General features: G+C 46.1%; 1 protein-coding gene across 3 annotated transcripts; it reads right to left on the minus strand.

Moving 5' to 3' along the window:
* Positions 1-22: 22 nt before the first annotated feature.
* LOC101063313 (neurocan core protein-like) lies at positions 23-22,474 on the minus strand. Of its 3 annotated transcripts, XM_029831275.1 has the most exons (21): positions 22,090-22,127; positions 21,224-21,296; positions 15,593-15,666; positions 13,306-13,503; positions 12,824-13,006; positions 12,165-12,339; positions 11,661-11,788; positions 11,190-11,474; positions 10,800-10,940; positions 10,619-10,711; positions 10,388-10,545; positions 10,144-10,306; positions 8,567-9,679; positions 6,186-6,302; positions 3,874-3,987; positions 2,894-2,945; positions 2,593-2,699; positions 2,298-2,380; positions 1,944-2,088; positions 1,285-1,467; positions 23-1,211 (listed from the first exon to the last, which is right to left on the minus strand). In XM_029831275.1, exons 2-21 carry the CDS (start codon positions 21,247-21,249, stop codon positions 1,093-1,095), a joined length of 3,657 nt encoding a protein of 1,218 aa, XP_029687135.1. In that variant the 5' UTR covers positions 21,250-21,296; positions 22,090-22,127; the 3' UTR covers positions 23-1,092. The 3 variants fall into 3 exon arrangements, with proteins under 3 accessions (XP_029687135.1, XP_029687136.1, XP_029687137.1); XM_029831276.1 differs by lacking the exon at positions 21,224-21,296 and having other exon boundaries at positions 22,090-22,474; XM_029831277.1 differs by lacking the exons at positions 21,224-21,296; positions 22,090-22,127 and adding an exon at positions 16,430-16,508.
* Between the last annotated feature and the right edge of the window lie 4,914 nt (positions 22,475-27,388).

Genomic DNA, 27,388 nt, shown 5'->3' on the forward strand with positions numbered 1-27,388 from the left:
TTCAACTAAAGACAAAGATGCATTTTTTTAATGGAATTTTCTCACTTTATTAAGAATGGAGTACAACAGCAGGACAAAAAAGTCATAAGAACACCAAAAAAGTCCATGACTGATCAAATATCCAAGACCATAAGACAAAAAAAAGTGATCTTCTACAAATCATGGAGCCGTGCAGAGCTTAAAACAAGTCTGGAGTCGCGCATTTTATCAGCAAGTACTTGTGTAATCCCATCTACACTACCAGTGGGACATTTGTTAGCTGATTATAGAGGGATCTATATGATTAGGTCCAGCTATTGAGCAAGGATCAGTCAGGAACATTGTTCACAATATTTACAACAGACAAGGAATCAAACAATTAATCTTGTTTCTAGTCGAGTGTACCTCAAATATTGGTTTAGAAAATCGATGTTACATCAGCTCTCTGAAGTATAAGTAAAAAAAAAAAAACAAGCACATTTAGTAGCAAAGTAGTTTTAATAAATAGTAAAGTAACAGCAAACCATGGGGAGTATTAGAAAAAGCATGTCAGTGGGATGAAAAGGACTGTCTATTCCGCCTCTCTATGGGAAAATAACAGCTAGTTCACACAGGAAATGCTGAGAACCACTAGGGACGGGATGCTGCCTGGCATCATTTACATGTGTGCTTAAAGACGGGAGACCACTGCTGAGAGGAACGATCCAACTGTTACAAAAGATACGCAGCACGGTTCTAGGTTTCTCTCTGACATGCACACATGCGCACGCACGCACAAACACGCACCTCACACGCGTTTCTGTCAGTTTAAGGGATGCAGCTGAGACGGAGGGGCCACTGTACTCGGACGTTAAGGGTTAATCACAGTTAGTGTTGTTAGTGTTCGCGTTGGACCTCGGCTAAAGGTAAGTGGAGCGAGACTGAAAAGAAGCACCAAAACAAGCGGTGGTTGTTGGAGCTGTAAGAAGGAAGCTTTGTTCATCCGGAGGGGATCAAGCTAAAGGGAGCATGATTAGAAGCAGGGCCAGGGGAGCCGGGAGCGGTGTGTGGTGATGTCTTTACGGGCCGCGGTTAGCACCTAGGCTTTGCAGATGTGGTACAGTATTATTTGGTTTAGTAGTAGCTGTGTGCATCCTCTCTGGCCCTGTGTCCTTCTCCTCCGTGCCTCCGGTGGATGCGGCGCTCACGGTGCTGACTGTGGCGGTGGCGTCTGTACCGGTGTGATCGGCGGGCTTCAGAAAAAGATTGAAGAATGTATTAATAGGGATTTCAATAAAATTCAACTACTTTCAATCCCACACTCACACTTTGCACAGATGATCCGGGGTCTCTCCCAGCTACCGTCGGCCCGGCAACGGATGGTAGGGATGTGGCGCTGGAAGAAGCCTTCGGTGCACTGGTAGCGGACCACGGCGTGGATGTCATAATGTGACCTCCGTCTGCCAATCAAATGGGTGTTCTCGACTACCGGCGGGGTTCCGCACAACACTGCAGGGGGTGACACGGCGGGCATGAATAATGAAGGTTGACAACCATCGAGGGTGTCCCCGATGGTGGAAGTGAGGAACTAGTTAAGCTGCTCAGGTGTATCTTGCCTCTAGGTGGCCTCTAGGTGGCAGTGTTGTGTATGAATGTGCCCCTATTAGCATTATTGCAAGATCGCAATACAGTGATCAACAAAGCCTGCGTGGGTGAGTAAGGGCTGATCTCAGCTCAGGGGAACATCAGGGAATGTTTTGTCTGAACAATGATGTCGCTGGGAAGAACTGAGACCACGGCTTCTGATGGCAATATGGGTGTGAGTGTTTGTCTGGGTGAGGAAGGAGACAGCAGGTGGAAAACAGTGATATTGATATTGCTCTTAAGCTTCTGCAGTTTTCAGCAGATTTCTGAGCTGTTGAGGGAGAGGAAAACACGTTTGCCAGAGCTAACAGAGATCTCCATTGTGGGCATTTCCCATTTACCTGTTCCTTTCTTGCAGATGTAGGGCAGGTTGTAGTTGCAGGGCACGTCGTTCCACTTGCCTTCCTCATGAGCGATGGTTACCGCGCAGTCCTCCCCGCCTGCGAAAAAGTTATCTGGCTGGTTCTCCCTCCAGTTCTCATAAACCTGCGTGACAGAAAAACCTCTCTTTTAGACTTGTTAGCATCACCCTGGGAATCTCCAGGTTGTTCGGCAGTGATAAAACTACTTTTGCTGATGTTCAGTTTAGCAGGTGGAATATTTCCAAGAAAATGGCGAAAATCAGTGGTGATAAGAAAAAGATTTGAAAGGATAAATCATGCCACTTATCCTTACATGAGCAAATGATTACTGACCAGATCGGTGTTGTCTGTCCACTGGAAATCCTCCTCCACCGTGCGATCGTTCAGTCCAATCCAGGCGTTATCATGACCCAGACCTTTGATAAAAGAAATTGATTTTTTTTCTTAATAAAACATTGATGAATGCTTCAAATGAGTCTTTAATTTCCTTAAGTGTATATGGAATAAAATTTCATGCAGTAGGTGCATATTTCTCACACAAACGCATGAGAACACGCAGGCTGCACACAGAAAGACTCGAGCTGGACTCGACCTTGCGATGATCAAGGAAAGACAAACATTTACGTACCATTAATGAACTCCTGCTCGGTAGCAGAGATGATGCTACTGAGGTGGGCGCTGTGCTCTCGACAGTCCTTCTCTGCATCCTCCCAAGTGTGTCTGTGTGTGAAGTACCTGTGGGGAAAAGACCACCGAAGCAGATATGTAAATACATATTTCATACACAGCCTGGCAGATTTAAATGCCGGGTTGATGGAGAATAACTCCAGGCCGGGACAGGCTTTAATGCAGATAAAGGAGGCAAACATGGCTGCGGGACGCCTGATGTATTTGAGGCAAAGTTCTGTATATTTTTTTATAATTCATACCTGTAGCAGTGGCCATGGAACTTCCTCCAGCCGTGCTCACAGCCTTCTATGTCTGAGATGGAGGGAGAAGAGAGGAGGGGAAATGAGATGAATGGTGTAAAGGAATACACCGCAACACAGAGAGGGATAAAATAAGCAGGTCAGATGGGAGGGAAGCCTATTCCGAACAGAAAGATGAAGACAAAAACCTGCCGATGAGCATGTGAGTTTCAATTAGACGCAATTGCTGCCACCTCTACGCATACGTGACCTACTGTCCCTGCGTTATTAAAATTTATCAACGACACCGAGGCCTGGGGATTCATTTCTAACCAGAAAGGTTAGAGTCCATTCATTTTCATTAGAGCTATTTAGGCTTGGGCAACACAGGAGGGGGAGGAGGAGGTTAAATATGGAAGATCACTGCTTGGTTGAGGTGGTTTTAATTTTTTTGGTGTGTCTATGAAAATGTCTGTCTGAAAATGAACCTTTTATTGAATTAATTTTAGGAAATAAAAATCCCACAGGGCACATCTGAACTACATACAGGGTACCTCATGAAAGCGTTCTATATATCAATAAAAATAGCTCATAATTTGGAGCAGACACAGACAACCGAGTCATTCTGCCAGAAGTGTTGGCGTGCTTACAGCGCTGGAACTCAAATGTTAACTGATGCTTGAAAGCCAAAAACACATTTTTGGGCACGCAGCTTCAGTCTGTCCCGTTACACACTGTCTGCCATCAGCGCCGAGACACTGACATGATGTGAGTTTAAAAAAAATAAAAAAATAAAAAAGAAGCTGCATCCTAATAAGGATTATTTCCACCAGCGCTGCTGGCGGCTGTGTTGTTAGAATCAGATGACTGGGTATCCTAACAAGCTCTCCGCGGTGGCTGCTGAGCCGTTGATGCTGTGCAACAGCATCCCGCATCGACGGAATCCTCATTGTCACTTGACACTGGTTTGTGATCCAGCCGCACATGTGTGTCGTCCTCACCTTTCTCGCACCGGTCGCCTTCATAGCTGGGCAGGCAGAGGCAGAGGAACGAGTCGATTTTGTCGATGCAGGTGCCTCCGTTCTCGCACGGCTCCGACTGGCAGTCGTCTACATCTGCAAGGAAGAGCAGGAGGCATGAGGCTCTCGGTAGGGCTCTGATTAAAAAGGATCGGTTCAGCGGCAGATATAAGAGTGCGTCTGTGTGCTGATGTGAACGCGAGCTGGTCATTAGTCCTGCTTTAGACGGGAACGGCGTCCATCCTGGCCAGTACGCTCACAATTCAAGCAGGGCGTGAGCAGAATACGCCTCGTCAAATCCCCTTCACATTCCTTATTAGAGGGGCTCAAAGGACACTTCAAGGCCTTTCAAGTGAAATTACATCCTTTTCTATGTATTTACTGGCCTGAATTAATACACGTCGGTTTTGTTGTTTTGAACCTGTGCGACGGAACAGGATGTTGGACTTAAACTAAGCACAGGATCAGTTTGGAGAAGCCTGTGGCTACAACGAATACCCGACGGCAGGGGGAAAACAAAAGCAAATGGGGGTGTCGGGGAGTAGTTTTGCTCTGCACAATCTGTCTGACTTTATCACTGTAAATGGAGGCTGTGCAATCTATTAGGACCCCAGAAATCAAAACTTGCAGGAAGTTGAACTTTAAAGTATTCCCTCAGATATTGACGGTTTAATATAAAGACACAAAGCTTCCCTTGTTGGTAAAAGTTTATAACTTAACACATACTGGGGGTGGGGGTGCAGGTGGGGGTGCTTTTGCAAAGAAGAGAAAGAATTAAGGACTAATTTGAACTTTGGATGATTCTGGGTACAAGTGTCAGGCACAGTTTTTCAACCTTGCTCCTAAATTGAATTCCGCTAATCTAATTTCAAATTCTGAGCTGTGACTGTAGATTTTCTTTTTCACGGGGACAGCGGGCCAGATATGCAAACTGAAACCAGAGATTCATCCTAATACGATTTTTTCCCATCCGTCTATCCAGCTCCGCCTTCTCGAGATAAAAATGTCTTTTAAAAGCAAAGACAGCCTGAGATTGTTTTTTTTCCTTCCAAATGTCACTGTTTTATTATGAAATAACCTTTTTTGGCAGCTGGTTTAAAACCACATACATTTAAAACAAAAGAATCAGGCTGTAGCAAAAAAGACACTGTATAGAAGACCCCTCCAATAAAATGAAACAATGCTGAAATAATAATTATACTGAAAACATAATTATGTTATTGTAAAAACATTAGGGGGCAAATTTGATGTCCTCCAGTGATTTCCAGCTTACAGTGAATCTAACTCCTTTTCTCGTTTTAAAATCAATTCATCCCTTTGTTGTTGGACATGAAAAGTCTGGTCCCCTCGTCCCCCTTCATCCATTATGCAGACGGGACGCCATTCCTCATGGAGATAATACTGCAAAGTCGGCAAATCCATAACAAAGCCTCGCAGACTACCCACGTCAGTCGATCGTCCGTCCGTCTTCCAAAGACAATACCTGGCACCCGCCGTGTATCAATTAAAGCCTTTGCAGCCCAAATGGGACTTTGAATGCAGATAAGTGTGTCGCTGTGTGGCTCATTTATTCAGAAAGCCATCGCTCCCCACAGGAGTGGCTACCTAATGAAGTGAGCATATGTTAAGGAACAAATTAGGATTATTAAAGCATACTTATTCTCAAGCGCCAGCATGTCAAATCGCATCTGTGTGGTCTTCTGCTTTGAGGCGCAGAGGTCTCACTTCAGAAAAGCTTAGATCACAACCGATAACTCTCTGGTTAAAACGGACACAAATGCGGAACTCAAATATTAATCTTACATTTAATTTGAAAGAGCCTGATTTCACCGCTCTGCAGCTTAAAGTAGATGAAAAAAAGAATCATTAAAAGGGTGATGAAGTTAGCACTTAAATGATAACAGTGGCTCTTGAGAGTGCTGCGGTTTTCAGGTTTCCTTGAGATAAAGTCGTGCAAACCCAACAAAGTTAGCCAAAAGAAAAGCAGAAGAAACCTGGAGATGAACAGATTCAACATCATTCATCAGAATCTCGCCGTCAGCAGGACCATAAAGTCCATGAGTGAGTGGCATCTGCCAAATTAAAGATCAATGGATTTTATGATGTGACCAGGAAAAGCATCTGCTCGATTATTTTATAGGGACGAGAAATCAATTCACTGTAAATAAATACTAAGAATTAACAGGAAGGAAAGAAAAGCTACCCAAAACAGGGCCGCACACATGTGTGTGTATGTGCATCTGCATGGGAGGAGTGAGTGAGTAAGCGTAAGCGTGTGTGTTTGCGTTGCTCACCGATCTCACAGTTCTCCCCAGCGTATCCTTGTGGGCAGTAGCAGCTGTAGCCTGTTCCCTGAGGAAGGCACTTCCCTCCATGCAGACACGGGTTTGTCACGCAGGGGTCCACCTCGACTAAAAACGGCAGATGGATGGGGTGGAGGGCACGTTCAGAGGGTAGAAAAGGGGATCTAATTAGTCACATTATAAAAGAGAGCTTCATCAGTTTGTCAGAGCGATTTATGTGGGTGAGGAAAATTAAGCTGTCTTAAACTCTGGGGGACCTGGCTGATAATGTCCTGGACTTGCACATCCATTTCACACTTGGTCTCCTTTCAAAGAAGCCAGGGAGCATCAACCTTGCAATCCACTCACAGCCACAGTTGTCATGGTAACCATATGGCCCAGGGAGGCCCTGGCTCACTTTGTCGTGTGTACCGGTCAGCGTGAGAACTTCAGACATCAGCTACCCTACACACAAATGAGCAGACCTCCTGCTGAGAGTCACGGCCCGCGCTATTCACCCGCTAAACGCGTGCCTGTGTGGTCTCCGCTCACGGTTGCAAATTTGCATTTCAATTGACGCACGACCACATGTTTCTGCACTGAGCCACTCAAACTTGTGGGCTTCAAAAAACACCTCTCATTTATGCTCTCCTCTGACACTCTTCAGTAGAAGCAGGTGGTGTGTGAGGTTTAGCTGTGTACGTTTGTGTTCACAAGCTATGGTGAGTGAAAATCAATACTTGGCTGCGATTAGCGTTGAGGCTAAGGAAACATCCGATGCTCACATCTGCTAAATAAACCTTCTCAACAGCAGGCAAAACAAGCTTTCGCAGAAAGGGTTTAGGACCCCAATAGTCTCCGGCCACATGCCAGATTTCAGGAGCGTCAGCGGCGAATGCCCACGCTTTAAATTCCGCTGAGGTCAGGTGCTGAAACCAACCATCCATTGCGTTTAATGCACATCGGTTCAGGCTGGAGTGCTCTTGCACTGTCGGCATCAGTCAAGGTCACGGCACGCCTTGACGGATGTCCAGTGTTATGACAAGCAGATTTAGCGCAGCACCAGGGCGCGTGGGTGTGTGTGTGTACGCGTGAAAGATAAACCTCGGTCGTTCATTAAAGCGAGTGGTGCAGAAAAATCAATGATCTGTAGACAGAGCTGATTTCCGACCATCTCCTGCCCGGCAAATGACAGACACCTCGAGAGCAAACGACAATAAACCCGCAACAGCTAAATCCAGCTAATATGTTCGCGGCCACAACAGAACATGGTGATAAGGCTTGTATGATTATGGACTTACATGATTGCATTTCTGTGAATGAGTGACGCTACAAAGATGGAGTAGCGTGGCCATTCCTCTTAAATGCCCGGCGTTGTGCAACTGAAGGTCATGAATACAACCTGAAGCTGTAATTTGTATCTTCTTCTCTCATTGATTGAATCATTTGATGATGTGCATCCTGATCCAGTCGGTGCGGGGAAGGGGGGGGGCGGGAGCATCGAAGCAGTGAAACCAGACAGTGTGTTAGGGAGATGAAAATTTGAAAGATATCATTTCGGCTGAGTCTCCCCAGAGCACTGCTTTCCATTTGTGCAGCGCCGGTAGCGCCGTTTGTCCGCTAATGAGCCTCTGGCTGCATCACGTTAAGGGTTCTTAGTCAATCAGTGAAGCCCTCGCACTGTACAAAGGTGCGCCAGGTGGTTGCCCTTGGCTTCAGGTCAATATTGTTAACAGCTGTTTTCCATCCCCAGACTCTTCAGCTCGACCATGCCTGCAGCAAATATGACACCGGCCTTTCTCAGTGGGAACGAAATGAATCCAGAGGATGTAAGACCACCTAACCTCTCATATCACATGCTGCAGTCCTAATTAACAGACCGTGAATGCAGTTGTTGCAAAATTATATGTGGCTTAACAGGAGGAAACTAAAAGGCAATCATTTCTGCCACTCGTGATGGTAAAATTCCTGCTTTTTCGATTACCTGAATATGCATGTTCACTGTCACAACAAAAGGGAAAAAAGTTCAGTTACATTTTCCGCTTAAGTTCCAGTGATACTTCACACTGTAACACTTTCATCACAAACCTTCACAGCTGCAGGAAGCCCAATTTTTCTTAAACTGGATAGAGCCAAGCTAGCTGTTCCTTTGTTCTAACCACCACTGAGCTGAGCTGATTTGACAGGTGTCCATCTGGTTACTTGGCGAGAACTTTACAAAAAGAAATATATGCTGGTTTTGTTATTTTTGGTCGTCAGGGAGTTCAGTACTCCAGTTGAACACTGACTAATTTCATTTCAACTCTTTAATGTGAGGAAATGTACATACAGAAATATGAGCATTAAAGCCATTAACAAGGTGAAAACGTAGGAAATGCGCAAGCAATGCTAACCTGTTGGACCCAGAGAAGATGTGGTGCTGATGTTGGCTCCTCCTCTGCTGCTTTCTTCCTCCAAGTTGCCAGGTAACAGAGCCCCCGAGCCCACTGCGTGAGACCAAGCCGGTTCTTCCTCATCTGCTGCTACCGGCAGTAAAGGAGGATAATCCAAAGAGCTGTTGAGAACAGCCGACTCCAGTGGGACCCACCTAAGTGATGTGTGGGGTTTAGTGGAGCTGTCCTGGTTGTCTGGGAGAGGAGAGAGTGAGGGATCTCCTGATCCAACAGTCTGTGATGAGGAATCAGAGAAGATTGAGGTTGGTGATGAAGAAAGGAATGAGGTAGGGGAATCGTGCGAGGACGACGATGTGGCCGGAAACACTGAGAACGAAAATGGGATGGCCTCCGATGGAGACGCAGACGGAGACTGGGATTCGAGCAGGGATTTAGATGGTGACCGTGGCGAGGGAGACAGGGATGTAGTGATGAACAAAGATTGCATGGGAGCCGAGGAGGGGGCCTCTGTAGGCGAGGCCGAGGTGGATTCGGACGTAGATACATCCGTGCCCTCAGACACTGTTGTGGTCATCGATGTGAGCTCCTGCGCGTTGGTGGTGGGGGCAGCAGCTGTGGTAGTGGTGAACTGCCCCCTCCTGTGACCCCTCTCTCTAGACCGTTCTCTAGATCGCTCTCTTGGTTTACTGGTGCCAACTGGTCGACGGGACACTTGGATCTCTCCTTTTGCTTCCACGCCGGCAATTTCTCCACTCCCCTCGGTCTCTCCTCTGACCTTGTCTTCTCCTCTGCTCCTGTCCTCCCCCTTGTACTTCCTTCCCCTTCCTCTGCCTCTTCCGCTCGTTCGCCGATGTGACGTCGTCACTGCTTCAGGGAGGACCGTGGTCTGTGTTTCGACGCTCACCCCGCCCACCGACGCGACAGCACCTGCAGAGCTGAAAGGGGTGAAGGTGTGCCACTCCGAATTCTCCAAGCTCTTGTTGCTCTCCACCATCGTCGGGTTATCGGAGGCGTCCGAGGTGGAGCCCAGGCGGGTGGATGAGTCTTCACTAGCCGGTGTGGAGTTTTCCCTCGCGGGAGCAGTGAACCATGAACTTCCCCACGAAAACAAACCTGCAGAGGTCAGAAAACAGAGAAAAATAAAATAACAGGAGGGATCAGGAGACTAGAGGATTCAGTCAGAGATAATGCTGCAAAACACAAAGCTGAGAGCGGATTTTCTCTGCACAGGCAATGGAAAAAATAACCACTGGGAATCTCTCAAACTGTGTCACTGAACAACAGTGTGAGACATTGAAACGATACACAATGGTATACATTAGAAAAGTTCATCTGAGTGTAATTTACAGATTTCGGCGAAACTTTTACTCACGTAATCTTTCCTATTTGAGAGAAACACGGTGGAAATAAAACGCCAGAGCACAGAGACACACCAAACAGGGCAAATGAAAGAGAAATAAAGACAACAGCAGCCTCAAAGAGTGTCTCGGAGTGAAATCAACGACCCTGTAGCAAAGATTCTACATTAATGAACTGAGGAGCAGTCGAAAAAGACTTTCATCCAAGGACCAGTTCACCTGATAATGTAGACGAGTCCGACTCATCCGCTGTTTTGGTGGTAGGCTCTTTTGCTCCCCCTGACCTGCTGGTGGGGGCTTTATCCGGGGCTTCAGTCTCATCTTCTGTTCCCAACAGGTAGTTCCAGGGCTTCGAAATGGATGAGACGATCTTTAAGATAGCCTGAAACAACAGGCGGAAAAATTGTCTGGCCTCGGTGACGTTTTGGATTGGAAACTAAAATAAGTTTAAATGCAGGAGCACCTTCTTCTCAGCAGGAGTGGGGTTGACCAGGGGTCGGAGAAACTCCTCAGAGCCAAGACCAGGCTCCAAGGACTCCCCCCAGTCAAACCAGTTTTGACCAGGGATTAGATGGAGAGTGAGAAATGACCCTGAAGACTCCGAGGACCAGGGGTCTGAGGCTGAGATCGCAGTAAAGTATTTTATTCTCAGATCACCCATGCAATGCATCAAAATACTGTAAATCACGCTTACACGCATTAGCGCTGGGATTAGTCTCCTCCTCCTCCAGGTCCACCAGTCCTGTCCAGTTTGAAGGTAGCACATCACCACTGGTCTCCGTGGAGCCTGTGGAGGACGTATTTGTGATAATACCAGCTGGTTTATGCTGCCACAGATCTGCCAATTTCAGATTTCTTTAAAAAAAACAAGTAACCTTTGATGGAGGTGGTTTGTGAAGTCACGTCTGGATCATCTGTCCCTGCTGGCTTTGCTTCACTGGAGCCTGTGAGGTAGCTCCAGGGCTTCCACAGGGAGGAGTAGATCTGGGAGATGGGATCTGAGGTTTGCACCTTACCTAGAAACCAAAACATAAAGAATTTCTGTTGGTATTCTGGTCTTCCAAGTCACAAAACTGTCTGAACTACATCAACTGTCTCTCAAACACACCCAATCCTCTGTTTCTGCCACTCCTTTCATCTGTCTAGCATTTCCACACTTACAGCACATGACGCAGAGACAGACAGTGTGGATCAGAAATCAGTGTTGCCATAGCTACAACACTTCTTTTGACAGGTTCGAACAGCTTCCTGTTGTGTTAGATTACCTCTGTAGCAGTAGGCATCATACAGAGCCGTCGCATTGTCGTGGGTGTTGTTTAGCGTCACAGCGTGGACGCCGGGCCAGCTCCCTCCACAGTCGGGACGAGGCCAAGTCACCGGGTAGCGGACGCTGCCGTCGGACAGCCACCCCGGAGCGCAACTGTCCAGGCCAGCCTTCCACGCCAGATACAGCTGCCCCACTGTGGCCAGCTGCCCCCCAAGGGACACGCAGCGATCTGAGGCTGAGGACAGAGACAATCTGCCTGGAACTGAGGAATGAAAGACCTCACCTGCAGAACAGGAAACAGCACACATTCACAGGAAGTCTTATAATCACATTATTTTGGTGCCCTCACCTCAACAATACATAAATATCTTGTCTTTTTATGCTGCATCAAAGTGCTAAAATAAGATTTGTGTGTGTGTGTGTGTGTGTGTGTGTGTGTGTGTGTGTGTGTGTGTGTGTGTGTGTGTACCATCCAATTCTTGTGCAAAACAGTAAACATCAAACAGCTCTTTTGGATCCTTCTTCCCATAGTTCCTCACTCCAGCAGAGTACTCCTTGTGTCCATAGCAACCAAGCTCTGGCAACTGGACAGAATAGCTGCAGAGACAAGCATGTGGGAGTCAGGAGTGGAAATGAACCTGTGGTCATTGAGGATGTGCATCAGTGATTAATAGAAAAGTCACATTGCAACAAAATATATACAAAGATTTATAGGAAATAAACCTACTACTCAATTGTCGGTGGAAATTTTGCAAACGTATTTCAGTAAATACATATATTTGCTACGATTGATAAGGGCTAGATAAGAAATTTGATTTCATGCAAACAAAGAAGTAGCCTTCAGACAGCAGCTGTCTTCACTTAGCAAGACAGGAATGATTACCCTGAACTGATCTAATCAGTAAGCGCTTAAAGTATTGTGCGGAACACAACCGTGCGAACACGAGCAGAAGAATGCTGCTGAGCATCTCACCGGACAGTCTGATCGTCCAACCAGCCGGCTGCACAGCTGGCGAAGCCGTCATAATACGCCGCCCACAGCTGGGCTGGTGCGGCCATCTGAGCTGACATTTCCCGGCAGGCCCGCTGGGCATCGGTGAAAGACAGGGCGTAGTGGGCGCCAGGAGCCTGGTAGTGAAACACCACCCCTGCATGGACGCAGATAATCCAACATGACACAGTCACGTCAGGATAACAGCGGGTCAAATGGCTTTTCACCTGTTTTTCTTTAGAGAAACGTCATTAGTATTCAGCTCAGATGCTTTAATTGGAATTAAAGGAGTGCTGAAGCGGAAAAATAGATGGAACAACAACAAACACACAGAGAGCACCGAGCTGCATTAATTAAACCAGCCATTAAAATATTGATATGGTGAATCAATTTTATTACTCTTTCATTAAATAAAAGGGCTGAGAAGGGGTTGATAGCACTCCCGTTGAAAGTTGCCATTATCTGCCTTACATTAGCGCAACAAGCCTTCAACCAAATAAAACACAAAAATCAATTTAATTACAGGGTTTATCTGAATTCCAACAGAGGCGTCAATGCTTCCGGATCCATTTGCTCAGTAAAAACATTTTCCTTGGAGCTTTTTCTCGCAATGAAGCCTCCCACGGTGCTGCGGGACTCACCAGAGACCACCAGGGGCACGGTGTCTCTCTCATAGTCGTTATCCATGACAACCTGACAGTGGTAAGTGCCTGAGTCGTTGGAGCGGAGACTGGAGATCTCCATGGTAGCATTCAGGGGATTGGCAGCGTATCCTGGCAGCATGACACGGCCACTGAAAGCCTTATTCACCTTGATTACGTCACCTTTGGCACAGAAAAAACAGCTTCTTCATTAAAAGTGTCCATGGGCGACACAAAGACGGAAGTGAAAGGGCCAGAAAATGTATTTTCTGAAATCATTTCTTATCAGTGGTGAACAGACTTAATTTTATACAGACTAGAGCTGCTTTAATTTCCACAAAGAGTTTGAAAAGTTGAAGTTTTCACCTCAGTTTATTAACAACCTGGATTATCATTTATAGCCCAAATAACCAAATGGATCAAACAATTAAGTGAAGCTATAATGGTCACTGGTCAAACCAGGCATCACCTTCTGGTCTCACCTTTAGCAGAAAGCACCACTTGCTCCTCAGGAGAGCCTTTTCCGCCAGCTGGTATCCTGGAATGGGTCCAGAGGAGGAAGGGAGGCTGGTCGGAGGAGTTGGTCTGGAGGGTGAAGACACATGGGAGGATGGCTCTGCCGGCCAGCATCTGCTGCACAGGTGGACGAGTGATCCTGCGCATGTTCACCACCGCGGTGGCTGCAGCCAACAGAGGACATCAAGAGAACATTTAAAATGCTTGAAGTGCATTTTTTATGTGTGAGAGTAAAGTAGGCATTCACCAGATAAATGTCTTTTGTTGCTGCAGTTATTTGTTTGATTAGATGTTTAGTGAATCTCCCAAAGAAAGAATCAAATTACGGTAAATCATTCTCCAACTTTCATGCAGAAATAAGTCCGACCTTCAGAATTATGCATGAAACGGGATTTACATGGAATTACAAATGTCAGACAATGTGGTCTGTGTCAACATCTATGGTCTTAATCACCCACAGGAAGAGGACCTTCTGAGGAAGAGATGAACTAAGGAGTGTTTAGAAGGTTTATTTCAGTTAAGTGCTGGTATGATGCAGCCGTAAAGGCATTATTTGTAGGTGAGATGAGGTGTGTGAGGGAGAACTCAACACCAAAACAGATAAAATGTGGGTGGGAAACCCTGGAGCTGGATGTACTCAATGAGTTTATCTTCCCTGGGGCTTGGCAATTCCTAGAAGAAAAGATAGATTACTTCTGGAGAGAGACAGGTTCCGTAACTAGAGGCTGATGTGTGGGAGCAGAGGAAGAAAACAGCCACACAATACAGGAAACACAAAGACAACACAGGGAGAAGGTTCAGCATGTAATCATTCTTTTTCAGTCCACATCCAAATTCCAGCTGTCAGTTAATTATAAAATGGATATCAATTAAAAAAAGAACCTCAGGTGTTTAGTCGCTCTGATTACTGTGCAGTGACAATGTAACCATGACAACAAGCTCGCCTGTCGTATTTGTGGTTTGTTATTCATCTGAAGGTCAGTTATAAACAAACTAGTCTATGCTCATTATTCAGTCCGCGTGTCCACAACATGGACGGTAACGCTTGAAACGCGCTATTAACAGACATAACGCTGATTTAATAAGTGTCATTTAAGATGCTGCACGCCCTGGAATTAAATCACTGAAGAATATTTCCATCTGCATTTAGATTGGACGCATTTCACAGGCTAAACCCCTCAGGAGCAGTTCTACCCCCCACCAGATTGGGACACAATCACGGAAACAAAAGTAACAGGAATAGCACGGGATGCGCTAAAAGTGGGAGAGAGAAAGACGGAGAACCGGAGGCGGAGGAGGAGGGACGGAGACGGAGGACGACAAGCGGGTCCTGTAGCTTGACGGTGACAGATGAGACAAAAGGAAAACAGGAGACAGAAGAGAGGGAGAGCTGCAGGTGACGTGAAAGGCCGCTGTGTCATTAGCAGCTGTCGCCTCCTTCCTCTCAATAATCCTCCAGAACCAAAGGAACTGTGTGGATTACAGTTAGAATAAATCTTATTCTACAATATTTATGAGCTTTAAGTCTCCACAGACTTTAAACATGGCAATATGTGCTGAATTTCCCACAATCCATTAGCTGGAATTACTTTAATATATCCAACAGGAGCTATAAATTATGTTCTAAATATTAAACTTAACAGGGTTGAGCAGGGATGGATATTAGTTTAACATCCTTCAGGTGCACAAATTCTGAAACACTATTATCCAGCTACTGCAGGGTCTCTGGATATAGTTACAGAAATGAGATCATGGGAAATATGAATGTTTCAAGCGATATTACAAGAATAAGTTCACACAAGAGGACAAATTGTTCTTTTATTCCAGAGCTTGCAATAGGTAACCTCCAACTTCACTTTTATTCACAATTACGGACCAAATGTGACGACAGTTATGTGCACGTAGGGTCTCGTGCGACACGTATGTCCAAGACGCGGCTTCCTTTTGATCCCTAAATGTGAATTTTATGCACAGTTGTAAAGGAACAGATGGGTGGCTGCACTTGCATTAATGGGTTTGGAGGAGTTCCAGCTCAGTCTCGCTGGGTATGTCTGCAAACATCCTCAACATGTCAGCACTCCCTAAAAATAGTTCAATCTGTCTTGTTTGTATAGCGGCGGAGAGAAACTACAAGGGAAATGATTTCTTTTTTTATTACATTTCCCAGCGGCCGCTGCGCTCCTTCTTTATTTCCCAATTACTCGACTTGCGTATCCCTTAAAGGGTGTTAATCCTTTGATTTAGAGAACTTACCAGATCCCAAAGAAATCAGCAGCATCATTATCAGGAGGATCTGCTGCGCAGCTGCCCTGAGCGCCATCCTGGACCTGCGGTGAGAGAAAAGCCCTGTCAGGTTTTATACAGAACAGCTTAAGGGGAAGTTCTTTAGCTGGAAGCGGAACAGTTAGTGCTCACACACACAGAAACGCTGGTCGCCATAGCTTTCACAAGCTGACATAATCACCATCTGTGAGGTTTGGAGTTAAAGCAGCAATGTGAAATATAGCTGAGATGAAACCTACTGTTTGTCATTAACAGGGTCTATTTTTTATTTATCTTTTTAATATATCACATTCAATGTGGGCCCGCTGAAGTCCCAGCTATTTGGTCAAAACTAGCACGTTTTAAGACCGGTTCGAGGTTACAAATAATGAAAATGCTCGACTGAATCAACTAGAGTTTCAAGAAAAAAGTTGGAAATTTGAGCACAGCCCACCGACCAAAGCATTTAGCTCCGGGTCTGGAGCTGGGAGACTATATTGTTTCAACAAAACACAGCTTAGAGGATGGACATTTTTCTGACAGCCTCCGAAATGGACTTCAGTTATATAAAGGGAATCACTTAGCCCGGATAGCAAAAGAGCTATTTGCATACACCAGGGTAACGGCGAGCCATTCCATCAGCACTCCTGGTGCTAGGAAGAAGATTACGCAACACCAGTTCAATCCTTTATCAATTAACGGTCCCTGTCTTCAAGTGGAGCTGGTGGGGCAAAGTAAAACATACCTCTAAATTGGACCTGTTAAATCATACTGTCATTAGAAAACAATCTGTTGTTTTTGTGGAGATTTCACTGGTCAAGACCTCACCGTGCCACACACTTTGAGACGTCGCACCTCCAAATACGGGTGAGCACCTTGCGATGGGCTGTGACAGATTGGGGTCGAGCTGTTGGACTCTTTGCAGCTTGCTAGGACGGTTTCAGCGAGCTGGGCGGGATACAAAAGATTTCTTAAGTCTTGGAGAGGGTCGTGACACCGAGAAGTTTGCCCAGTCTCTCAAGCAGAGAGCATCAGGGAGCGCTGTGTTGGAAAGCCTGGGACTGGCAGGAGTCCAAGGACTGCTCCACACAGCAGCAGAATACAGAGCACAGCCCGCGGACATCTCCATGGATGCTACACAACGTACAACTGTGGTCACCATTCAAGTGTTTTACCAGCTTGCTTTGTGCAACATACAGTGACACCAACTGCATATTAAAGAGTGGCACCTTTTGTCAAGCGCGAGACAACACATGTCCCGTGCGCCTCCCTCTAAATCGGCCCACTTCAGTCACACAAGCACAGCCGCGTCCTGAAACGCGTCGACTCAATGCCCACGTCCAAGCCGACGCATTATCGCCATGTCGTGCGAATAAGGTTGCATCCTCGGGTCACCGTCAACACCAGCGTGCGGAGTGACAGTGATCTGGACAGAGCTAACAGACCAGGCTGTTGTGGCAGACAATGTTTGGGGCCACAGCTCCCATCTTCATGCTAACGGTGCTGGTTCCTTTGATGCATTACTGCCGATGCGCCCCAAGTATAACCACGACCTTATGCTCTCATTCAAATGAATGATTTATGCTGCACGTGTGCACTTAAGTGTGGCCGTATTCTGGCGTGTGGGCAGATTCTTTAGCTCAGTGACTCTCACCTTCTGCATTCATGAGCAGTAAACGCACCATAAAACACACATGCTAAACAAACAAACTGGCTTGAAACGACTCTGTATTATTGCTCCACTCTTGGATTTAAAAACTTCCCAGGTGCACATTTCTGGAAGCAAACAGTCTGATATTTTACCTTTTTTTCCCTCAATGAAAATTGCTTAACCACCTCCCCATGTTTACACACAGCATTTATTGTCAATTTTAGCAGCTAAAGCTCTCGTGTCTGAGATATTTCCTCCAGCTAGTAGAGTAAACAGAACAATTTGGCCTCCAGTTCACTGACAGCCCAAGTGCTGGGCTAAGAAATGAAGAATATGAAGGCAGAGGATGAACAAGATACATGCTTCTTCTAAGAAAAAGGATTCCCAAATTGATTTACGGCCGACAACAAACTCCCACACTCAGGCAGACGTTTTTTACTTGGTTTTTATTCATCAGGAAATACAGTTGCAATCTGTCACAGAGGCGGTCTGACAGCGAAGAGAGACGTTAGCCCAGTTGGCATGGAAATATTGCTCAACAAATTAAAAGCGGGATGCTTTTTAGAACACTGAGCCGAATCAGGTGCTACTCACTCGCTGCCTTCATGCATTATGCACACAAACATGCTCTTTTTGTGTTCAGCGCGGTGAATAATCGCGCCCAGCTACTGCAGCTCTGGCTTTGGCCTCAGATGGAGAGACGATTGGGGAAAAGCTGACAGTCTGTCTGGTTTAAGATGCGCCCCTTCCCATCAGGCTGACACCGTTGAGCTCAGTGGGAAGAGGCTGACAGAGGGTATTTGAACAGGCTGGGAAGCACATTTGGGAAGTGCCAGTTCAGATTTGGCAGCAGGGAAACATGTTAAAACCTATACCTCATTTATTAATAGTCGTTGATTGTTGAACTTGTGGTCGGGCGGAAACACTCGCGATGATGTCTCGCGCGTGCACGGCCGAACCATGCACCCGGAGAGACTGACAGGCCTTCTGACGTTCCATTACTTCCCGTTAGAGGTTTGCAGACCTGCAACAACTGATGTCAAAACTGTTCATTTCCTCTCGCGCGGGGGTCACTGCTGCGTTCGGGCCCAAGATTCAGTATCCGTCTGCGAGTTGAATCGGGGGGGAATCAATTAACATTTGAGGGAGCCGCTCTATAAGCGGCGTGAATGTGAGGGAGCCGAGTTCTATAGCTCTTAGAGGAAATAGAAACCAGCAAGGGCAGCGGCCACGCTGAATCAATCATCTCTCATTTCTGTACTGCATGAGAGAGAATCCGATTCCAGAGACATACACTGATTCGTCACCTCGGGAACCTTTTACTGCTCGAGGAAATCTCTTTTTTTTTCATTTATAAAAAGCCCAGAGGGTATTTACATCATATATAAAGTTATCATTGAAAATAACAATTCCTTTACTTGTATGTGAGACAAAATGAAATTGCAGTTATCATTCCCCTGTTGCAGTACTCCTTTAGTTTAGTTTAGTTCGGGTGATGAAAGTGAGAAAAACCTACAGGTTTCAAGGTCAAACTAAACATGTTCATCAGACAGCAGCTAACGTTACTATAGTTACTAGATCTGAACTCACTCATCTAACAATGACAAAAATTCTCATCCCAAAAAGTCACCTCCCGATACCCTGAGCAGATGCTGCCTGAGGGTCACACAATGACATGGAAGAAGAATATTTATGTGACGTTTGTCAACCTTGGATCAACCCTGGACCATCAGGACAGGGGGCTGAGCCCAATCCAAACCCAAACCCATCATTTGGTGGACCCACTGTCAAACATTGATGAGTGTGATCACAAGCTGACGACATTAACGGGCATCAATGCATGTAGCTACAATAAAGTCGTTATTGACATTAAGGTCAGAGGTTACATATATGTTGCTATAGGGACAGACTCGGAAGCCCCGGTCCCAGCTGGGCCAAACACCAGATGTCAGAGGTGAAGAGGGGGACGTTATATATGGGGAACAATGTCAATAAAGGATCGGGTGCATGAGATGAACCTATCCTCTTGATTGTTTTAGTCTCTCACACACGCAGAGGCCACCACAGCACAACGACATTATCATCAGTGTGAGGGAATAAGAGACTCCAACACACACTCGGCTGGGACTTCATCCAAGCATTCCTAATCTTGAACGATGCACCGTCTGTGGAATAACAACGAAGGGAGAGGAAGGAGAAAAGAACGGAGCTCTGTCCTTCAGATGCTGCTGACCTACGCCGTCGTCCACAGGAAACGTGCTGTGATTGTACATCTGTTGTACAGGGGACATTAAATCAGACAAGCCTGTGTCTGATCTGTGGCTCCACCTTAAAAAAGCCTTTCTGAGGCCAGCTGGAAAGCCAAACATCAGTCTTCCACTTCTCGCCACCTTAAAGGACAGCCCTTGTCCAAAGACAAAGAGGGGGACCTCTCCCTTTGTGCGAACGAGTGTTCAGCTGCGACCTCGGCTGCGCTCCCGATGATTGGCCCGGCGGGCCGCTTTACTCCCTCCCAAGCTAAACACCAAAACTGATTGATGGGTTCATTCGGCCAATCTCTTCCTGGTTTTGGTAAAAGCGGAAGCATCTGGCGGGAATCTTCCAGAGCGAGACAGAACGAGACAGCGTGTGAGTCAGAGATGAAAACGGTGCCCTGGGTCCGGCCGCTCGGAACATAACGGCTCCTCAGCTCGTTATCTGACAAACAGTTATGGTCGGGTTATTGGGCGCTTAGATTTGGGAGCTGTCCAGTGCTGAACCCGGGGCCAGGTTCAGTCACAGTTGTTGGGCTTTTTTTTCCAACCACTCTCCTTCTGGCTGTAAATGAACCACAAAGTTCAAAGAGATCATAAAAACGGCGTTTTATGTCCGCGGTGTTGTTCACAGTTGAGGGCACTGCTGATCACTACGGCAACAGGAGGAAGATGAGTTTTAAAAGACGTTAGTAGCAATTTGCAGAAGGTAGATGTGCCAACTCAAAAGTGGAATGTTTTCTGTTTTAAACTGCATGTATGTAATAGTAGTTCACTGTGTATTAAGACTTTATCAGTAATAAAGAGACCCTGAACCATAAAGTGTACCCATATTTGTGGTTGTGGCTAAAATATGCCGGTCCTGTATGTCTGACTGTCCACTTTCTCCACTTTACTTATAAACAGTGACCTTATACATTAACATACACCTGCTAGCTAAGTATACACCACGTGCATTTAGCATATGCCGTCGCTGATGTAAAAATCGATCTCTTTCCCTGGGCAAATGCTCTGTCTGCATTTTTCCATTCCTCCTCCTCTTTTATCCATTTTCTTCTTCGCCTGAATATGAGCACAGCAACATCGTAGCCATGGTAATGCAGCAACGACCTCAGCCTTTAGTAATGACCACCCTCATAGCCCACCACTGACAGTTACATACACCTTCTGCAATAATTGGCATCAAAAGAAGGTTCAAAGCAGCAAGCTTCCCTTCGCCGTCATCTCTCCATTCTTTGGTGCAGAGTGATTCCTGTGTTTCCAGAGAGCTCGTAACTGGATACAGAAAACACTTTAAACCACACCAACATATGGACGGAATGAAAAATGCATGCTATAAACTTTTCACTCTCCTTAGCTACTCCAGCTTCATCCCGCCAACCCTCCACACGTGTGCGCCCCCCCCCCCCCCCCCTCCCACATCCAAAGCTCATCGACAGCATGACGACGTCTCATTAACCTCTCCAGGCTTTGTGTTACTGACACACAGCTGGTGGTGGAGTGTTCTAACAAGGCTAAAGGAGACGATTTGCTTTCCCCCACACTTGAGTGGTAAACAGAAGCTGAATGGACTGCTGGGACTCCCATATTCTGAGACAACACAGAACATTTGTCAAGGTGACCCGGAGTGTCCTCCTCCTTGACTGTGACTTATGCACGCCGGTATTTGTTTACAGACCAGGCGAGTCCTCCAGACGAGAATTACAAAGAGCCATTCACCTGTTTGGAACCAGGCCATCGCTCATCTTGTCGAGGCGTTTCGTGATTTTGGCTCGGCTGGACCAAAGCAGGACTGTTTTCCAACACACAGAAGGGGTGATAACATATGAAGTAGGAAAAGTAATAAACCAAATGATTGCCTGATGACAGATGTGGGCTGATAGAAGATCTCATTTTCACAGTTATTAAGCACTGCAGATTTCCATCAAACATACAGTTGGGTGCCCCCCAGCAGAGGGAATCTTCCCTTTGACTCATTTTCAAAGTGTCAGCAGTGAAGGATGAGTAGCAGTGTGTGTATGTGTGTGTGTGTGTGTGTGTGTGTGTGTGTGTGTGTTTATGTGTGTTTATGTGCGTAAGACAACCAAAGTTCTGAAGACAAGATCTCCTGAGAGGGAACCATGTCGAGAACACGCAAACAGGATTACTTGGCGAGGAGATGATTTATGCATGCCCCTTCACGGTCCGTAAATATAGACCAATATGAAAGGCTCTGACCTGTTAATAATTAAAGATATCCCAAACGGGTGCGAATTGTGTGCACCTCCAGAGCGGCCACCGTGCGAGAGGAAAGGCTCGGATATCTGCGCTGGAAATACTTTTACTGCAGGGCAGGAGGAATTTTGTCAAAGGAAAATACTTCCAGAAATCCCCCAGAAACCTTTGTCCTGACCCTTTTTCGCGTACATCACCCAAGTGTTCCGAAATATCTGCAAGCACCTTTCTTTATTTCTTTCTTTCTCTCTTTCTCAACGCATCTGAAAATTTTATAAAGGGGAGGGAAAAAATGCCACACTGACCCCGAGGTCTGGTTTATTGAACCTTACATGCGGAATGATTTTTATTATTATTATTATTATTCCTACCTTGAACGGACAGAGGCGACGCGTCTGAGTGGTGCGGCAGCCTGGTCGGGATTGGGGGCGAACGCTTTGCGCTTCAGTGCAGGTGCTCTCTCTCTCTCTCTCTCTCTCTCTCTCTCTCTCTCTCTCTCTCTCTCTCTCTCTCTCTCTCTCTCTCTCTCTCTCTCTCTCTCTCTCTAAATTGGTTGCACGGATGACAAAACGACGAACAGGGGACTGAAGAATCAGGGGTGCGTGTGCGCGCCGCTGCTCCGCGCCCTGGACTTTTTCCGCTCCCTCTTCAAACCCTTTTATTTCTCCTCCGTGCAGATCCGCAGCCTGTGCGCACATACCAGGCAGATCGGAATAGCTACGCGCGCACACACGCACTCGCGCACGCAAGGGAAGGTGCCCCCACCGTCCCCACCTTTTCACAAGCGGCGAGAGAGGGAGAGAGAGAGAGAGAGGCAATGCAGTGTGAACAAAGAGGCAAGCGGTGGCAAACAGACGACACGGCGGCCCCCCTGTTCAAAAAGGGTGTAGGGGTGGATGGGGGAGGAGGGGGAAAGGAGGAGAAAGAGGAGGGGGCTGGTTGGCTGTGTGTGTGTGCGTGCGTGTGTGTGTGTTGGGGGGGGGGGGGGGGGCATTTTGTGTGATGTGACCGTAATCCGATTCCCTAAATCTCAAAGGTTGATGTCTCCACGGCTGCGATTTCAATTACAATTTACTACCAACCCTCAGCTCAAGCCCCCCTCCCGTCCTCATGTCACATCCTCTGTCCGCTACTTTTTACATACGTGGACCCCACAGGACTTAAAGCGAGATATTCAAACAGGACAGAGGTAATGGCTGATGGGAGCTGCTGCCTCGGGTGCACCTCAGCAGCCTCAGCAGAACTCAGCAACAGTTGCTACAAGGAGAGAAAGTGGCTGCTGCTGCTGAGGGCAAACTTTGGCCACGGGGTCATTTCCAGCTCAGAGTGTGTGTGTGTGTGTGTGTGTGTGGGTGTGTGTGTGTGTGTGTGTGTGTGTGTGTGTGTGTGTGTTCATCACACTCTGTCGGCAGTCTGCTTCTCCGCGCTCAAGATGGTTTTGAATTATGCATCTTCCCTGGAGAATAATGGAGGCCAGAGTTGGTTTTTGGAATTTTAATAAGCTACTAATCACGGCAATGACAGCAACGTTAAATGAACATCCTTATTTAAAGAAAATAGTTCACTCCACTATCATTCAAATGTGTCCAAGCAGAGAAATTGGATTTGTTTGAGTGCATCATATCAGTCAATAAAACCGTCTCATTATTTAGCTCAAACCTGCGTTGCTACAAGTTTTTCAGAATGGCCAGGATAAATGTATGGAGATATAGACTTGCTGTGCTGCCAGGAAATCATCATCGCAATGTTCTTCTCTCCCATCCTGTCACGGATGGGAGTGTTATTGCCACACTGACTGGATCAGGAGCTTCTTTGGGTGATTCACTGCCCATATTTTCCCATTTTCTCTCGCAAAAAGAAGCATTCCAGAATGCGTTATTGTGTTAATGGCTCTATCTAAATGAAAGCCAAGAACGTCTGTTGACAGCAGGATTAGGGACGCCAACACAAACGCGAAATAAAGATGATTAGATATGACTAACAAATCTTCTCTGCACCAGAAACTCTGCAAGCAAAACTGTGAATATTGTGATCCATAATTCTGGTTCTTTCCATCTGGGCTAAAAACAAGAGCATTTACCAGTTTGCCCCAGATGTTCTGACACCTGCAGAAATTGAGACAGCCGCATGGATGTCCACAACCATGTTGGGAGACCACGAACTGAAAGTCGGCTCCCATCAATACCAATAATGGACTGGATCGATAACAACTGTTGGAAACATGCGCGCCTCCGTGGGCTGGTTTAAATTGGTTTAAACACAAATTTCTGCACATTCACAAAAGAAAAAGCTCTTCATAGCCCTAATGAGTGTGAAAAGCGAGGCTTGATCCTGTCAAATAGGAGGTGAAAAATCCTTCATTTCCTACCTTTTGGTAATAAATGAGGAGTTTGTAATGACTGAATAATGAGGGTTATTTTGTGGGTTAGCTTACAAACTGTTGGAGCGAAGAAGCCAATTAAGGTATTTCTAAATAAAGAAAATGGCTGTGAGCATTTTTATTCAAAGAATCACTTGGGCTTCTGTTTCATTTTTAAGCGTACATGGCGGCTCGTATTGTATCAGTGGTCCAGCTCCAATGTTAGCAACTCGTTAGCAACGGCAGTGGAGCATTTCAAAGCTAATGAGCCAGATATTCCACTCAGCTGTCGGAGACAAACCAAAATTAAAATGGAAGCAAATGTTGAATTTCAGTCTCGTGTGCAGCCAAAAACACAGTTAACATATATCTGATAATTGTACTTTTTTTCATTTGTGCCTGTTATATAGCTGCTAAAAGCCTGTTTTAAATCTTTCCTGTATTATATATCTACAGATCCTGCATATATACATACATACGAGGAGTCTCGCCTCGTGTGAGACGTGACTTTTAGAAATGTCAGTCGACGTCAGTAGAGGATGTCAATCACGCTCCTGCCTGTCAGCAGCTGCCCGTGCACAGCAGAGAACAAACAATGCACAAAAGAGGCCGGGCGACATCGAGAATTACTTCTGGAGAGCAATTACAGCGTCTTAACAGGAAGTCCTCGCCAGGAAGCCGAGAGCATTATCAGGCTTTTACGAGTGTCAGGATTTTATCTGGGCAAAGGCGCGTTCGGGCTCCCGTGTTCACCGGTGCATCTTTGTGGGTTGTGCTTTTATGGTGACACCATCAAAGAGATCAAAAGGAGCAGGGCTCGGGCGCCATAAAACGAGAGGAAGCAGGCTACCTTCAGAGAGAGAGGGCGGCGTGTTCAAACTACGCAGAGTTTTTATAAAGCTGTTCTCGCCTCATCGTGCTGGGATGGAGAGGCTCCATCTGGGCGACAGCGCAGCAATCAGGGAGGAAGTCGTGGAGACACTGAGGCTGCTGATCGTTACCACATGGGACACGAACGCAGCGTGTCACTGCCGACACCAAGGTTGGAATTTACAAGAGTTGGACAAGAGTCCGACAGTCTTTGCTGTGTTCAGCACGACCAGCGTGCTAATATAGTTCAGTTCTTAAGCCCCTTTTCTATTAAGTTTCACAGAAACTTGAATTAGCGGGAATTTATTGATCGTTGAGAAAAACAAATCCTGGGAATTTTCTTGGGTTGTGTTTTCACAGCACCTCAGAGTTCCAGAAAACTTTCGAATCAAGATGGTGACGGTTCCGGTGGTCGGATCCAGGGCGACGGCCGTGGTTCCTTGCCTGTTCTTTAATTTGACGTGCGCCAATCATCTTTTCTCACCACACAAACCCCTCAAAAACTCAGGGAAACCTGAATCTGAACTAAATTCCCTCCAGAGTCTTTCTTCAGAGAACAGTTGGTGTCGAGCAAAAGCGATTTTCCAGGGTATTTTGGGATATTTTTGATTTTTTAATCCTGGCTGAGGCTCTTACAATGAAACCCTGAATGTTTCGATTGAAAGGTCAAAGGTCACATTTTAATCCCTCAGACACGATGTGTTACTCGTTCAAATGTCACTTGTTTCACAGGATGTTGGAGACTTTCCCAGCAATCCTGGGCCGGAGCAGGACAACAGGTCGCAGTCCATCAAGAGGACGCAACCGTCACCACTCCACGCCGACCTGAGCTGGAATCTAACCCGGAACCTTACTGTTCCGAGGAGACCACACTAACTCCACCTCCAGTGTGTGTTTAACATGAGCACGAGTGTCATCATGAGACTGGAGCAAACACGGAATAACATTTGATCAACTGAACCAACCACCCATGTTGGTGAAAAATCCGTTTGCTGGTCGGATACGGAAGTAAAGCGCTGAGTCATGTCGACACCAAGCTTCTAATACAACTTTCTGGCAGGTTTTTTTATTCATTCCACATTAGATGTCATTACAGGAAGATGTGTGTCTGAGCCCGAGGCCTGATTGGAGCTTGATCGTTTAAAGAGGAAAAGATGTTAGTGGAGAGTAGAAGAGAAATGAGGCTGAGGCCATCTGGGAGAGATGAGAAACTGTCAAGAAAATAAATTATAAAAGGAAGTGGAGGGAATATTAGGAAACAAGGGAACAGAGGCGGTAGGAGGAGAGAACAAAAGGAGCTAAAAGGCTCTCGAATCCAAAATAGTTTTTCAGTGATAGAACAAATGTTTGAGCTGCGTGCGTCTGGGACCAGGGAGAGCGTTGTTGGCAGCAGCGCTGGCGTTTTCTCTTTGTCTTATTCTTCTGTTTCAGGGTGCCCATCTCACCGTTTGGCTGATGCAGGAGGGCTTTTGATTCAGACTGTTTGACAGCTTTAACAAGCACACACACACACACACACACACACACACACACACATTTTCTTTTAATGCTCAATTATGCACTGATCTACCTTGGCGCTTAAAATTCAGGTCATGTGTGGAGGAGCAGCTGTGTGCCGTGTGTGTGTGTGTGTGCGTGCGTGTGTGTGTGTGTGTGTGTGTGTGTGTGTGTGTGTGTGTCTCTAATGAGCTCCCCTGTGCAGCATCTGTGGTCAGGGTTAGGGATGTGGTCTGTGTCACACACAGCCATAGTTCTTCTCCTCCCTCTGCTCTTTCATCAGGTGGCAGTTGTTCTTGAAGCTGTGGACACACACACACACACACACACACACACACACATACACACACACACACACACACACACACACACACTTGGAATACTTTATCACTAGTGTAACGTTTCTGCATTCACTTACATTAACAGGACAATGTCCCTTAAATATTTATCATTTATCCAAACAGTATCTCATTTTTTAAGAATTTTGTTACTTTTACATTTTTCCCACTAGAATTTGTAGGAAATGTGTTGTTTTTTTAATTCACACTAGAGTTCAGTTCATTCCCTCCTGCTCTCAGGTCAGGACGTCAGAAGACAGAAGATTTGCTGCATCTTCATGTTACATGATTTCATTCTAACTTTCTTCTTGGTCTTCACGCTCCCAGACGATTCGTTCCCATTTCCAAAGTTGCTGTGGCAATAAATTGTGTTTCGTTTCTATTGCATCAATCTGGTTGAGCAACACTGAGAGGGCGTCTGACTCATTCTGCAACCTGCTTCGCTATAGTTTTACCTGCGTTTCATCATCCACATCATCCTGTCAGGGGCTTTATTTCCTGCTTTATTCTGATTTTTAAATACTAGACCTGCTTTAGTGTTGCACATGTACCTTTCCCCTATATAGTTTGATGTATTTTTTTCATGGAAAAAGACAAAGAAGGGGT

This window comes from Takifugu rubripes, chromosome 22 (assembly GCF_901000725.2).
Source record: "Takifugu rubripes chromosome 22, fTakRub1.2, whole genome shotgun sequence".
NCBI lineage: Eukaryota > Metazoa > Chordata > Actinopteri > Tetraodontiformes > Tetraodontidae > Takifugu > Takifugu rubripes.